Source organism: Malaya genurostris, chromosome 1, assembly GCF_030247185.1.
Source record: "Malaya genurostris strain Urasoe2022 chromosome 1, Malgen_1.1, whole genome shotgun sequence".
Classification (NCBI taxonomy): Eukaryota; Metazoa; Arthropoda; class Insecta; order Diptera; family Culicidae; genus Malaya; species Malaya genurostris.
In genome coordinates, this window is record NC_080570.1 from 6,921,027 (window position 1) to 6,937,435 (window position 16,409).

General features: G+C 38.5%; 1 protein-coding gene across 3 annotated transcripts in view; it reads right to left on the reverse strand.

Moving 5' to 3' along the window:
* LOC131431057 (serine-rich adhesin for platelets-like) overlaps positions 1-16,409 on the reverse strand; it is a 482,585-nt gene that overhangs the window by 344,845 nt on the left and 121,331 nt on the right. For all 3 annotated transcript variants that reach the window (XM_058596523.1, XM_058596516.1, XM_058596531.1), the window contains exon 3: positions 4,437-4,538. In XM_058596523.1, the coding sequence (XP_058452506.1) occupies positions 4,437-4,454 (18 nt within the window). In that variant the 5' untranslated portion in view covers positions 4,455-4,538. The remainder of the gene's footprint in view (positions 1-4,436; positions 4,539-16,409) is intronic.

The following is a 16,409-nucleotide window of genomic DNA, read 5'->3' on the forward strand; positions in this document are numbered from 1 at the left end:
AGTAAAACTTGTCGAAATTTAATGAGTTAGGATGCTTCTCTAGTTTGTTCAATTACATACAAGAATGCATCATGAAATTATATTCTATCATAACACCATTGCACCAAAGCTACACTAACGACCGATTCCAATTGTTGAACATTTCCTACAAAGTTTCTTTTAATAAACCAAAAATAATCGTTTTAGTAAATGTTTCTGCAATGAAAATGGTCAAAAAAGCTCTCTATATTTTGTTGTCTCATTCACACAATTTAAAAAGGCCACCCTACACACTTCGTAACTTTATATTACTTGATTTAAGCTTTCCAAAAAGTATATGTATGTGCCTTTTGGTCTGCGACCCTGCTTCCTATTAGTAGTTAAAGTTAGTGTATATAAAAGTTTAAATGATAAATAACTTTTTAGGGAAAAGGCCAAACCGTACACAGTCTTCAACAAAAATGTGTAATTTTACGTTTTTTAGTAATTGTCTCGAACACAGTAGACACTGAAAATAATTGCGAAAATGCGCCCTAGCACAAAATTTGGCTAACCCCTAAATGACCATACCTGCATCGGCCAGAAATAGTCGAAAACACGTTTTCGTTCGGCACGTCAGAAAAGACATTGCACTTCGTTGCAAAACAAAAAGTGTTCTGTAAATAGCAGAAACTTTACGTCTGCTTAGCGGTTCAAATTGAACTGCCGAGTTTAGCACTAAGCAGTTCAATTTGAACTGCTCTGCACTGATGAGTCAAAGACGAAACGTAAAAATAATGAATTGCGAAAAGAGTTATGTACAAAAAATTGATTTTAAGTGGTTTCAAACAAAAATGCTTCATATATCAGAAACTTCTTGTGTTAGACCTATAGTTTCTTCGACAAAGTTTTTCCTCGTTAGAAGTTCTAAAACTTTGTAGAAGTCATTGTTTTTCTATCTATTAAGCGAAAAAAGTTGTTGAAATGAACTTTTATCGTAGTAGGCTTTGCACATTTTTTATTGTGATCAAATCACGAGGTATATTTTTGTGAATGAGTTCTCCAAAGGAACTATGTATATCGGATCAACGGTTTAACGGCTAGAGAATTAAGTTCACGTTTTTGTCGATTCAAACCACTGTGAAGTGACGTAACCGACAAAACACATTGATTTTTACCGCTCTTATTTATATAAGGGTGCCAAAATTTTGGGATCACCTCTATTTTCGTTAAGCTCTAGTGCTCAAAAGTTTAAGCACCTCGAAAAAAGCCTTCATGCAAAATTTGAGCTAAATCGGACATGCGTAAGGGGTGCTGCCCGGTGGTAAAGGTTTGACAATTTTCGATCTTGAAAAAGCACCATAGGGGGGAGTACATAAAATTTCCAAAATCGAAATTTTTTTTGATGCCGAAACTCTTAAAACTGCATGAAACATCGAAATTTAGTGTCATCTCAAAAAATTTTTTTTTAAAAAAATGAACTTTCTGGGACTTAGAAAAATTTTCATATTTTTTCTAAGTCCCAAAAAGTCAACTTTTTCAAAAAAATTTTTTTTCGAGATGACACTAAATCTCGACGTTTCATGCAATTCTAAGCCTTTTGGCATCAACAATTTTTTTTCGATTTCGAAAATTTCATGTACTCCCCCCTATGGTGATTTTTCAAGATATATGAAAATTCCACTAAGTGGACTAAGAAGGCTTTTTTTATTTTAGATTAGCATCACTGTTCTCATACAAATAGGCAACGCAAATGTCAAGCACTAGTTTGGAAAAATGATGCTGACTGTGTGACATAAACACTGAAGCATGCTTTTGTGAACTACTCGAATCAATCTGAATCAATTGGTGACAAAATTAGTATCCAAAATTATTTAATAAAAGTATGAAACATATTTTCATGAGACTGTTATGAAAGAAGAGAAAGGCATCATTACACCACTAGGTGGATTAAGAAGGGTTTTTTCCATTTTTTTCACAATAACAAAAGTAGCTTCACTCAAAATGCAATATCTCACAAACTAATAATCAGACAGCTATCAAATTCATACACGTATCTTTTGAAGGTTGGTACTAACTGAAAATGGTATGGATTTAATTCTAGTGGCGCCCTCTTATAGACACGATACGAACTTTTCAGCCGATCTGTTATTACACAAGATCTGGACGTTTCATGAATTTGTAAGACATTTGGAACAAAAAAAAATTTCTTCCATTAAGCGGTGTTTTTCTACGCGGATTTCCGAAGTTACACGGTCCTAAATTCCAAGTAGATATCCACAAAAAATTTTTTTTGAAATTACACAAGATGGTCGTTTCATGCATTTCTGAATATTTGGCATCGACATAAATTTTCTTTAGTTTTGAGGCTTTTTCTGCGCGGATTTCCGAAGCTGCGAGGTTTTTTTTTTGCGCGATTTTTTTCACGCGGTACGTATCCTCCGCGAAAAAGGGACATATCCGCGTAGAGAGTTGAAATAAAAAAAAACCGGGATAACACCAGATCTAGACGTTTCATGCATTTCTAAGACCAAACAAGAAAACCGGATAACTTTGAAAATTCGCGTAAAAATGCGTTACTTCGGAAATCCGTGGAAAAAAGCCGCGTAAAAAAGACCTCAGTGTATGTTGTTGCCTCAAATACAACAGGAGATATTCACAATTAAGTTCTACCCATTTTTTTACAACGCAAATTTTTAAAAGGCGCCCCAAAATAAAGTAAGATTTGTTTACTTCAAAAAACAACGAAATCTCACATGTCACTACCCAGTGATGGACAGAAAGAAAACTATTTCCGTTATAAGACAACAGAGACGAGTCTGAAGATTGAACCACACACCGGCCTGTCGGCAATGTTCAATCGGGATTACCTTCGTCACATCCAGAGTAGTTCAACTGGCAGAACACGTCGCGCAGCAAAATACATTCTAGTCACAGCATAAGTTACCGGTGGTTCCTTCATGTGAACCCTGTGCGACCCCGTTAGACGGTTTCGAATCGAGATAGCAGCCAAAGTTCATCGAATGGCAGACTTATTACCGGTCATAAATCATAGTTTAAAACATCTGTGGCGCATACCAAAAAGAGATAGAACCAATTTCCCTTGTATAAAAAATATGCAAATATTTGAACTCGAATGGTTAGCTATGAAAGAAAATGACACTGCAGAGCTACGGACTTGGTGCACTCGACAGGCCGCCCTTCTGTAGATTCGTACTGGAATTTTGTCATAATTCAATTTCGCATGCAGGAACCTTCCCCTTCGTCGCCATCACCCACAGAGCAAATAGCAAACCCCGCTTATTCATTACTGAAATGTTCAATTTCTCCCCCACTCCCACACAGTCGAGTCGATTCTGCGATCACGGCAGGGTGCCGAGATCCGGAAACGGCCAAAGATAAAGTTCCACTTTGAATGCCACTGAAAAAGCTCGTTTGTTGTTTGAAGGTCTTACCGAAAGCCCCCACCAGCTGGTTCTTGCTCGCTCACTCACTCACTCACTCACTCACTCACTGACTCACTCATTCACTTACTTGTTCAACCGTGGCCACTCAATGCGCCACAGAAGTGGAAATCAAGAAGCGGGAGAAAGAGAAAAAAAATACGATTGAAAACTTTATTAATAACGAGAATCAGCATGTGGTCGCGCGTTGCCATGGTACTCAACAAATCAGAGATTGGAGCGGCTGACGTGAGAAAGTAGTGGGCGGCGGTCGCGTTATGTTTCGGGGTGGTGGCGGAGGCCGCATGATAGGCTTTCATTAGCGCGTGAGGTTCAACAATTTCCTCTCCAACTCAAACTTCGCGATGCTGCCGATGGTGACAAGACGGGAAAGACGCCACACCACCACTCGGGTGTTGATTAAATGGTTGTTAGTCAAGCGAATTCAACGACGCCGTGCGGACGAAGCCGGAATTGATTATAACGGGATCCGATACGGGGAACCGGGGGCGGACGAGGCACGGATGAAATGGGATTGCAAATGTTCGAAATTGTCGTTTTCTGGTTTCGGTGGAAATTTATTGATTGAACTTTCGAAGCTCCATTGGATTGTGGGTGGCGGGACTTTTGTTTGGTTTTACCAAGGATGGGAGGAGTGTTTTTTTTTTCGGCAGATTTATACACTTCTCGGTGAGCATTGTTTTCGATGCCCACGTTCGGTGGATTAACCGTGGGTTTAGCATAAGTTTGCCGTTGTCGGAATGAACACTTTATTTAAAATTATGTCCTCATAATATATTTTATTTAGCAGTAAGCCCACTTCCATAATCAAATCAAATTGAAAATGACACCCAGCACCAAACGATGTCCGCCAGTTGTACCACATTAGCATTCATTAAATCAAATAAAAAAGATCACAGCACATTTTATCGTCGTTAAATATTTACTCTTATGAAGCTGAAATCACGGAAAGTGGGTCAAAAGTTTCCCCCCCTGGGTGTGATATGAAAGCGAATTCAGCAGCCACAAACTTACCGAATTGACGGCGGCCATTTTGCGGTCCAACGACGATTGTGACGAACGTTGAAACGGGCTCCAAGGCGACTGATGGCACCCTTCCCGCTACCACGGCTGGAACTGAAATAGACAGAAGTTGAATAGTTGAATTAGTAGAGATAGCTCCTTCATCTTGCAGTACAAATTTTTAACAACAATTTTTCTTTTCAATCGAAACTTAAAACTGCGATTGGGATCCGATTTCAATCATCATTCAGAAAGTAATTTGATTATACCACAGGGAAGCCACCAGAGCTCTTTTATATTATTTTTTCTATTACTTCACTGGTTTCTACAAACATCATTTTACTTTAGGCCTTTTTCTATAGAGAGGTTGAAAAATTGTTGAAAAAACTACTTTTGATTGAATCCTCGGAAACCTCTGATGTTATGTACCATTCGACTCAGCTCAACGAAATCGGAAAATGTCTGTGTATGTGCACTAGGCTTCCAATATTTTGGGATCATCTCTAATTTCGTAAAGCGGTAGTGCTCAAAAGTTTGGGCACCTCAAAAAAAAGTTCCTATGAAAAATTCAAGCTAAACCGGATACGGTTAAGTGGTGCCACCCGGCGGTAAAAGTTTGAAAATTTTCGATCTTGAAAAATCACCATAGGAAGGTACGATAGAATCGCATGAAACACCGAGATTTTGTGTCTTCTAGAAAGACTCTTCTAGAGTTTTTTTATGACAAGTGCCTTGCATGAAACGGAAATCGAAAATTTTCAAAATTTGAAGAGTTTCTAGCCATGTAGATTTTTGTTGAGAACTAGCCTCTAGTTGGTCCAATACCAAATTTTATGACAATCTATCCACTAGTGTTTGAATAACAGCTGATCGTGTCAGACGATTTCTAGTTTTAATCAAGCTATGGAAAAAGCAGCACCAGCGCATTCATGCATAGAAGTAACGGTGAAATTGAATGATTGGTGGTACGGATTGGTCCCCGTATTCTCCAGATCTGGCCCCCAGCGATTATTATCTATTTCCAAACCTGAAAAGTTTTCTCCAGGGGAAAAAAAGTTTTCACGGTATAGAATCGACTTTTTCTTTGTTAGGCCCGAGACTTTTTTCATAAATACGTTTATTTCTTAAGGCAGTTTACATAAGTTTTTCTTCGCCGTAGCATCACTTTTACATAAAATTCTTATCCTAATTTAATTCTAACATAGTCACAACGATTTGAATTTATTAAAACATATTCCTCTTATTACTTAAATATCATCTTAGGTAACTCGTCATAAATTATGAAATCTACTCGGAAATATTATTTGAACCAAACGATTAACTTCTATAAATTATAAAATAAGCTGTTATTTTCAGACATTTTGTTGATAATTTCATAAACTGTTTCGAGTTTGTTTGTATCATTACATAATTTTTATTCTAATTTAGCTATTGGTTGAACTCATGGACGCAGCTGGAATCAGCAATAAGACTTAAAAGAGGCCTTTATTAAATTGAAACTCCAATTTTCTTTATGAAATGATAAATAAGTTTCATGTATGAAAGGTCACGACAAGCAAGAATGTCTCGAACTGGGACATCGGATAGTCTACCTTGGGTACGCAAAGAATTTATTAGTTGAGATCTGACATCACGATACTCCACGCATGTCCAAACGACATGATCAATATCCCGATAACCTTCGCCACAAGCACAATGATTAGTCTCGGAGAGCCCAATTCGAAGGAGATGTGCCCAATTCGAAGGAGATGTAGTGATTGGACATGAGTCTGGACATCACACGAAAGAAATCACTCACATCCAGTCCCCTGAACCATGCCTTTGTCGATATTTTCGGAATAATTGAGTGCATCCACCGACCCAAATCATCTTTATCCCAAGAAGCTTGCCAGCTGGCAAGTGTTCTTTGGCGAGACGAGCTATAGAATTCGTTGAAAGCAATCGATCTCTCATAAATTCCACCCTCTATAGCACCACGTTTGGCTAAAATATCGGCTCTTTCATTTTCAGGAATGGAGCAATGAGCCGGGATCCAGACTATAGTGATTAGATAATTATTGTTCAATATGTCGTTCAAGGCTTCTCATCCCAGTAATGTGCACCTATCAAAGTTTTTCTCCCCCTTCAATTTTCTCGGCTAATGCGAAAGCTACTATTGTTTCAATCTCAGGCTCTTTTGAATGCTATTATTGAGTAATTGATTAAACTTGAAAATAAAATAACTGTCACTTTCGGTACCGGAGATATGATATAAGTGACGGAAACGTCAAAACGTTAGTTTTTTCGCTACGCTCCGTTCTTTCCGAGAACGGCAGAATCAATGTTAAAATGCCTAAGCTAACTTGAAAGCCAATGTTGAGTCCTTGACCAAGTTAGAAGGTCAAACGGGTATCTCTTCCGGTGCCGAAGATATAATATTATAAGTGACGTAAACGACAAAAAGCATTTACTTCTCTGCGCTTATTTTTCTCTGAGATGACTCAACTTATTTTAACAAGTTAAGGCTCGTTTGAAAGCTACTATTAGTTTGTTGATCATGTAAGAAGGTCAAAGCTCTCATTTTCGGGTTTTGAGATATGGTATAAGTGACGTAACCGACAAAGCGTTCTTTTTTTCTAACCACTCAATTATCTCGGAAATGGCAGATCCGATTTCAACATTTAAGGTTTGTTATTAGACTTTTATTGAGTGAATGATTATGTTCGGAGCTCAAATGGCTATCACTTCCGGTTCGGAAGATGTAACAGTATAAGTGACGTAACTGACAAGACACACTTATTTTCTCTCCACTCAAGTTTCTTGAATCTGGATATACCGATTTCAAAAAGCATAGATTCGTTTGAATTCGTCATTGATAAATTTCGAAGATCGAATGGCTGTCAATTTCGATTCCGGAAATATGGCATAAATGACGTAACCGACCAAACGCCCTTTTTTCTAACCACTCAATTATCTCGGAAATGGCTGATCCAATTCCAACATTTAAGGCTTGTTAGTAAGCGTTTATTGAGTCGTTGATCATGAGCGAAGATCAAATGGTTGTTCTGTCCGGATTTGGAAATTTAATGGTATAAGTGACGTAACTGACAAGATGCACTTTTTTTCTTCACTCGATTTTCTTGGAACTGGCTACACCGATTTCAATAAGCTAAGGCTCGTTTGAACGCTAATTTTGAATCATTGATCAAGTTTAAACGTCAAATGGTTGTCAGTTTCGGTTCTGGAAATATGGTATAAGTGACGTAACCGTTAAAACGTACTATTTCCTAATCGCTCAATTCTTTTAGCGTTGGTAGAACCGATTTCAACAGGTTTAGACCCTATGGAAAGCAATTATTGAGTCATTGATTGAATTCAAAGATCGAAAAACTGCCACTTCCGGTTCCGGAGATATGGAATAAGTGACGTAACCGACAAAAAAACACTTTTTTGCCGTTCAATTTTCTCGGCGATGACTAAACTGAATTTAACAAGTCTAGATTCGTTTGTAGAAAATTATTGGGTTATTGGTCAAGCTCGTTGATCAAATGGCTGTCACTTCTGATTTTGAAGATATGATATAAATGACGGAACAGACATAAAGTATTTAGTTCTCTTCGCTCAATTTTTTCGGACATGGCTAAAACGATTTCAACAAGCTTAGGCTAGCTTCACGACAAAACGCCCTTTTTTCTAACCACTCAATTATCTCGGAAATGGCTGATCCGATTCCAAGCTTGTTGGTAAGCTTTTATTGAGTCATTGATCATGTGCGAAGATCAAATGGCTATTAGATCCGGCTTTGGAGATTTAATGATATAAGTGACGTAACTGACAAGATGCACTTTTTTTCTTTCCGCTCAATTTTCACGAACTCGCTTGTAAACTATCACTGGGTCTTTGGTGAAGATCGATGATTAAATGGCCGTCACTTCTGGTTCTGAAGATATAGCATACATGACGCACTCGACAAAAAGTATTTTTTCTCTCCGCTCAATTTTCCTTGGAAGTTAGTATTGTTAGTTTGGAAGTTAGTATTGAGCCATTGATCAAGTTAGATTTCCAAATGACTGGAAATCACGATTCCGTAGATATGGCATAAATGACGTAACCAACAAGACCTAGTTATTTCATTCCGCTTATTTTATCAGAGATAAATGAACTGATTTCTACAAACTAAAATTAGTTTAAAAGCTACTATCAATCAAATTGGAAGATCGAGTAACTGTCACTTCCGGTTCCGGAGATATGGAATAAGTGACGTAGCCGACAAAGCCAACATTTTTCCGCTCATTTTTCTCGGAGATGGCTAAACTGATTTCGACAAGTCTAGACTCGCTTGTAAACTATTATTGGGACATTGGTCAAGTTCAATAATCAAATGGCTGTTACTTCTCATTCTGAAGAAATGGTATAAATGTCGGAACCGACAAAAATAATTTTTTTCTCTCCACTCAATTTTCTTGGACATGGCTAAATAGATGCCAACAAGCTTAGGTTAGTTTGAAAGTTGGTATTGAGCCATTGATCAGGTTAGATTTTCCAATGACTGAAAAATATTATTCCGAAGATATGGCATAAGTGACGTAACCGACAAGACCTAGTTTTTTCACTGCGCACAATTTTCTCAGAGATGGCTGCACTGATTTCAACAAACTAAAGTTAGTTCGAAGGCTACTATATGGATAAGTGACGTAACCGACAAAACCAACATTTTTTCTGCTCAATTTTCTCGGAGATGACTTGACTGAGTCTAGACTCGCTTGTTTGATCAAGTTTGAAAATCAATTGGCCGTCAATGCTGGTTCTGAATATATGGCATAAATGACGCAACCACAAACAAAAATTTTTTTTGGGGATGGATCAACCGATTCCAACAAGTTTAAGTTAGTTTGGAAGTTAGTACTGAGCCATTGATCAAGTTAGATTTCCAAATGACCGGATATTACGATTCCGAAGATATGGCATAAGTGACGTAACCGACAAGACCTAGTTCTTTCACTCCGCACAACTTTCTCATAGATTACTTACTGATTAAAAAAAAAAAGTTTGTTTAAAAGCTATCGATCGAATTCGAAGGTCGGATGGCTGTCACTTTCGTTTTTCGTGATATGCAGAAAATGATGTAACCGAAAAATGACTTTTTTTCTTTCCTCTCAATTTTGTCAGAGATGGCTCAACTGATTTCCACAAGTCTAGATTCGTTTGTTAACTATTATTGGATCATCGATTAAATACTAAGATCGAATTAATGACCGACAAAACGCACTTCTTTTCCAATCGCTCGGGAGTGGCTAAGTCGATTTCAATAAACCTAGGCTAGTTTAAAAGCTACATTGAAAGATTGGTCGAGCTAAAAGGTCACATGTCGGTCACTACTAGTTTCGGAGATGTAATAGTATAAATGACGCAAACGACAAAACTGCCTTTTTTACATTCCGCTTCATTTTCAAGCTTCCAGTACCGGATTAAAATGGCTTAACCGAAACCCGCACTTCTTTCAAACTGAACCGATTTCAACCATCTTGGGCTCGTTTGGAATCGAGATATCAATCGAATTCAAGGGCAAATGGTTGACACTTCCGGTTCTGGAGATGTAATGGTATACATGGCGTAACCGTCAGCTTCGCCATTCGCTCAGTTTCCTCAGAGTTGTCTCAACTTAGACTCATTTGAAAGCTACTATGATTTTTTCGATCAAGTTTGGAAAGCTTATGGTGAACATTTCCTGTTCGGAAGATATAATCTTATAAGTGACGTAACCGACAAATAGCAGTTTTTGCATACACTCAGTTCTTTAGAAAATACTACCACCGATTTAGATGCTACTATTGAGTTACTTGATACGATTACGAGGTTCATAACGAACATATTCGGTTCCGGAGAAATAATCGTATAAGTGACGTAAACGACAAATCGCACATTTTTCATTTAGCTCAATTTGCTCAGCAAGTTGAAATGGTAGGTTTTCGAGCAATTGCACCCTAAACTCTACCTGAACCCGAACCCGGTGAATTTTGTACGGATAAGAGTCGGGTTCGGACTCAAAAATATGGTTGAATTTCGAGTATCTGAACCCGAATAATACCCGAAATTTTTCGGGTTCGGGTCGGTTACGGGTAAATTTCAAACTTGTATCAAGTACGGGTTGGGTTCGGGGTTGGAAGAAAAATTGTTCTCGGGGTAAGCTTGTTATTTTCGATCGGGTACGGGTCGGATTCCTAATTCAAATGCATTATCGGATCCGAAAGTATCACTGAATAATTTTCACTGACAAGAGAAAGGCATTATAACATCGCCAGGTGGATTAAGGGGAGGCTTTTGTTTTCATCGCACAGCTTCAATGATCTCCGGCCAATCGTTACCGGAGGTATCGTAAAATTTTCAGCCTTTTTTAAGCCCTGCGGTTCCTCCGCACCACCCCCTTCCCACTTGGTACGAAACAAGACTAGAGGAGAAATAACGTAAGCAGAAAGTCACCCATTCCCATCATCGCATCATCGCAGCCCTCGTTCTATTATCAAGTGCTAGTTGACTGCAGCAAGTGGAAAATGCAAAGTGTCACCTTTTTTCTTGGATTTTTTTTCCCTTTTTTTCCCTCGGACACTTTTCTCTCGGTGTCAAGGTTGTTGAAGCAAGCAGGAAGGCAGGCAACCAAGCAGTCGGAAATTGTCGCTTGGGAACCCTTTTCTGGCGCGAGTGTCGTCCGGGGTGTGCCAGTGCCGAAGCCAGAGGAAATGAACTATTAAAACCACCAAGACTGTATACATATTTCGATGTGCGGAAAGTTCCACCGCGGCGCAGAATGAATTAAGGGTGTTAAGAATTTTGTGAATTGCTCGTTTCACTTCTCGAGAATGACGCGATGTTGGAGGGAGGGGGGGGGGGGGGGGGGGGGGTACGATTGGCGAGAGAGAGGCTCGAGTGACGGTCGGTAGATTTATGATTTGTTGTGGAACAACCGGACTTTGGATGAGGCCGTGTTTGTGTTTCCTTTCTTCGGCAAGTGTCGCGCCACTGAGTGATGATTTGTTTCATTTTGTTTGGACTTTCATTCCGCCTAGAAGATTGGAGAGCATTCTTGAGCTCAAGTGTCGTCATGTTGGTTGAATGGATTATCTCGTGAACGGGTTTTTTTTTTCTTTTTCAAGATCACTTCGAAGAGGCAGTGACCTTAATCGGTCGCACGGGGAATTGCTACAGTTTACTCGACCACGTTACTCCGTAGAAAGTTCGACAATGGAAATGCCTGGTGATTTTCTTTGCATATGCTGACCCTCGATCCGAGGAAATTCAAATGACCGACCCTTCTCACTCACATGCTAATCCGAAACGAATGCTCGACATTTATTTATTTGCAAATTCCGTACGATTCTTCCTCCCACTCAGAAAACATTTTCTCATACGCGACGAGCTGACATCAAAAGGACGCATTAAAAAATTAAGTTTGTCACTCTTTGATGGACCCCCAGTTTTCGCTCGCCCAACGTCTAGCCACCCTTCTCCCTACGGACGGGATTCTATTTCATTAAAAAATAAAGCTGCATAAGGCGAGGAGGGCGAAACAGAAAATACATCAGAATCCGGACGCCCGGCAACTGCTTATTCAAATTCCGTGACTTGGCTGGGCTGGTAGGCGGGAGTATTTGTACTGAAACAGGACGAAAAAAAAATACTCCAACTTTATTTCATTTGTCGAGGCACTCCAAGAGATTCTGTTTTCGACCGGCTTCATATTTCACGATCGAGGAAAAAAATCCTGTACTTAACATCGTTTAATTAATTTTACAGCGTCATGCCGTGTTCTTATTTTAATTTTTCCTATCTTGCAGTGTTGTTATTGCAGGAATATTTCAACGATAAGAAAAAAGAAAGAACACAAAAAAAGCAAAGGTGTCAAATGGTTGTCTTGTGATGTGTGGTTTTAAAAGTTGTTACTTCAGAACTTCTCCAATTGCCATCGATTCGGTTATTCGAGATAGGAAAATGACTGTTCGTCTGTTGTTTTGAATCTTATTTCCATGGGCTACCTTTTTCTTCATATTTTTTTCTGGCCATATTTGCCTACCTGTTGTCAGATTAAGAACACTTTCCTTGTGTCTTTTTTCGATTGTTCCTTCAGTTGCACTATAGTTGCAGAAAAAAAACTCGAATGAATATTACACCAACAGAATGAAAAAGGTCAACGTTAACGTTCTTAACGAATATTCATGATGAAATTTCAGCAAATGTCTCAACTTTATTAATTGGAAAGCATGCCAGTCTTGGCAATCATCACAAAATTGTCCTGGACAGCATTATATACAACTCCGAAACCATTCTTTCGAATTTATTACAGACATACAAGCTAGCTTCGGGTAGAGCTAACTGTCAAACGAATACTCCTTGAGTATCCAGTCGTCTTGCCTCGTCTGATAGGTTGCCTAGGCGTTCCTGCTTAAGAACCGTAGACGTAACTCACATATTAGATCTCTGTAAAGAAATGGATCTCAAATTGAAATTTATGGTGAGGGAGGGACAGTATTATTGTAAGAAAGGAAGTTCCAGTAACTACCCGAATGTAGAAAATAGCTGTGTTAGGCGTAATGCAGCTCATAACTACCAAATACTCTGGTAACATACGAGAATCAGAAATTAACATGTGGGTTTTGAAAAAAAAAAAGTGCATAACGCATTACAACACTTCGGCAAGATTAACATCTCTAAATAAAAAGTTATCCATACTAGGAACTACGAACTAAAGATGATCGGGTTTCGGGTATTTGTACCCGAACCCGAACTCGACGGGTCGGGTTCGGTTACAGAAAAGGATATGTTTTTTCCTGGTTCGGGTCGAACGCGGGTGCATATTTTCTCCATCAACGAAAAGTGAAGAACGATGGGGAACAGTATGCCAAATCAGCTCATCTAATGGTTTCAAGTGTTATCTAAAGTAATTATTAGAATTACTTATCTGTTGAAATATGCAAATGAAGATTCTAACCAGAGAATTTTCGCATTTTTTTCTCGGCTTTTTTTTAATTGGATTTTGCGTGTATTGGTTTTAATGCGTTTTGTTGACTTCAGACTTAAATTAAAGGAAATTTTTCAACGTGTATGTTTTCTTTTTTTATTATAAAGAATTTTACAATATATTCACGTCAATATTTAATTGTATGTCAGAAAGTTTGATGTAACTAATCCGTACTTTAGTGTAGGTTCATCGTTTGAAATTCTAATAGTAAAGAAGGGGAACGCTTGTACAATCTACACAATCGATTACCTAACTGATGTTCGGAAGTGTGACGGACGCGTGTCAGTTTTATTCGTATTCACGCCACCCACCCACCTTTTTACTAAATTTACATTATTAGTTTTACGTTTCGTCTTTGACTCATCAGTGCAGAGCAGTTCAACTAAACTCGGAAGTTCAATTTGAACTGCTCTGCACTGATGAGTCAAAGACGAACGTAAAACTAATAAAAACGGTTATGTGCCCTAGCACAAAATTTGGCTAACCCCTAAATGACCTAACCTGCATCGGCCAGAAATAGTCGAAACCACGTTTTCGTTCGGCACGTCAGAAAAGACATTGGACTCCGTTGCAAAACAAAAAGTGTTCTGTAAGTAGCAGAAACTTTACGTCTGCTTAGCGATTCAAATTGAACTACCGAGTTTAGCACTAAGCAGTTCAATTTGAACTGCTCTGCACTGATGAGTCAAGCCCTAGCACAAAATTTGGCTAACCCCTAAATAAATTTACATGTGATCAGTGTGACAATATATCAACTCATGAGATCGACATTAGATATACAGATATGTGTAGGTGATAGTTTTATTCGTATTCACGTCATCCAGTTAAGTTTTTGACATTACCCACCCATTTTTTATTTCATTTTCAACGGGTACGGGTCGAGCTTCGGGATTTTTTTCGGTTTTGGGTTGGGTACAGATAAAGATTTTAATTTTTTTTATCGGGTTCGGATTTGGAAGAAAAAATTAATCTAGACTTCGGGTCTGGTACGGTTAAAATTTTTTCATTATTTTTTTATAACATCTATTACGAACCACCATCAGACTAGAGGAGTGCTTTAAGAACAGCTCTGCACTTGATAGTTCTACAAAGAGAACTAGTTATAGAACCCCGTTCTTCAATTCTTTTTTGTATGTTCCTCCGAACAAAATATAGGGCCATAAACTATATTTTGTAGTAAGTTTAAGAAGCAACAGGTTTTTACCCCCGAATTTATGCTAGGTGCACATAACCATCATTATTTAAGTTTACGTTACGTCTTAGACTCATCAGTGCGTAGCAGTTTATGTTGAACTGCTAACAGTTCAGCTGAAAAGTTCGTATCGTTAAATAGAAACACACATTTTTTTGCCAAAATTCGTTTTTATTATTCAACATAATTGCCATCAGAGGCGATACAGCGAATATAGCGATCTTCCAACTTTTCGATACCATTTTTGTATTTTGATTTGTCCTTTGCTTCAAAATAGGCCTCAGTTTCAGCGATTACCTCTTCAATGATTCTAAATTTTTTACCAGCGAGCATTCTCTTGAGGTCTGAGAACAGGAAAAAGTCACTGGGGGCCAAATCTGGAGAATACGGTGGATGAGGGAGCAATTCGAAGTCCAATTCGTTCAATTTCAGCATGGTTTTCATCGACTTGTGACACGGTGCATTGTCTTGATGAAACAAAACTTTTTTCTTCTTCAAATGAGGCCGTTTTTTTTAAATTTCGTCCTTCAAACGCTCTAATAACGCTATATAATAGTCACTGTTGATGGTTTTTCCCTTTTCAAGGTAGTCGATGAAAATTATACCATGCGAATCCCAAAATACAGACGCCATAACCTTACCGTCCGATTGTTGAGTCTTTCCACGCTTTGGGTTCGGTTCATCGCGTGCAGTCCACTCAGCTGACTGTCGATTGGACTCCGGAGTGAAGTGATGGAGCCATGTTTCGTCCATTGTTATATATTGACGAAAAAATCGATTTTATTTCGATATAACAGCTCCAAGCACTGCTCAGAATCATCAATTCGTTGTTGTTTTTGATCGATTGTGAGCTCACGCGGCACCCATTTTGCACAAAGCTTTCTCAATCCATATCCAAATATTCGTGAATAATATGTCCAACACGTTCCTTTGATATCTTTAGGGTGTCAGCTATCTCGATCAACTTCACTTTACGGTCATTGAAAATCATTTTGTGGATTTTTTTCACGTTTTCATCGGTAACAGCCTCTTTTGGACGTCCACTGCGTTCATCGTCTTCGGTGCTCATATGACCAGTACGAAATTTTGCAAACCACTTACGAATTGTTGCTTCGCCCGGTGCAGAGTCTGGATAACACTCATCAAGCCATTTTTTGGTATCGGCGGCACTTTTTTTCATCAAAAAGTAGTGTTTCATCAACACACGAAATTCCTTTTTTTACATTTTTTCACAATAACAAAAGTAGCTTCACTCAAAATGCAATATCTCTAATAATCAGACAGCTGTCAAATTTATACACGTAGCTTTTGAAGGTTGGTACTAACTGAAAATGGTATGGATTTAATTCTAGTGGCGCCCTCTCATAGAAACGATACGAACTTTTCAGCCGATCTGTTACCTCCGACCAACACATCGGTACCAGTAATCATTCTCTTTTAGATACTTTTTTTTAAGAGAAGGAAAGTACCCAGCTAATGCGAATTCTTCTAAAAGAACTAGTTCTTCTGATTTTGACCATCTCTAGATCAGACTATAATCAATATGTCGTTATTCAGAATAAGGGGAAATAAATTACAAATATCATCATCTAAACGAGTCACAACATAACGTACAATGCAACAACGATTTTGACAAAATGCGAACAGTAATCCAAATGACTCCCAACCACCATTGAGCGATACTGTTCGAGGGAAGAAAAAGCTGTAATGTAGAAGAAGAGTCTACATTGACAGACACGGTATCGGAATTAGTGTATTTTACAGACATAGAATTTTGCTTGTACGTTTTTCTCGTTTTCTC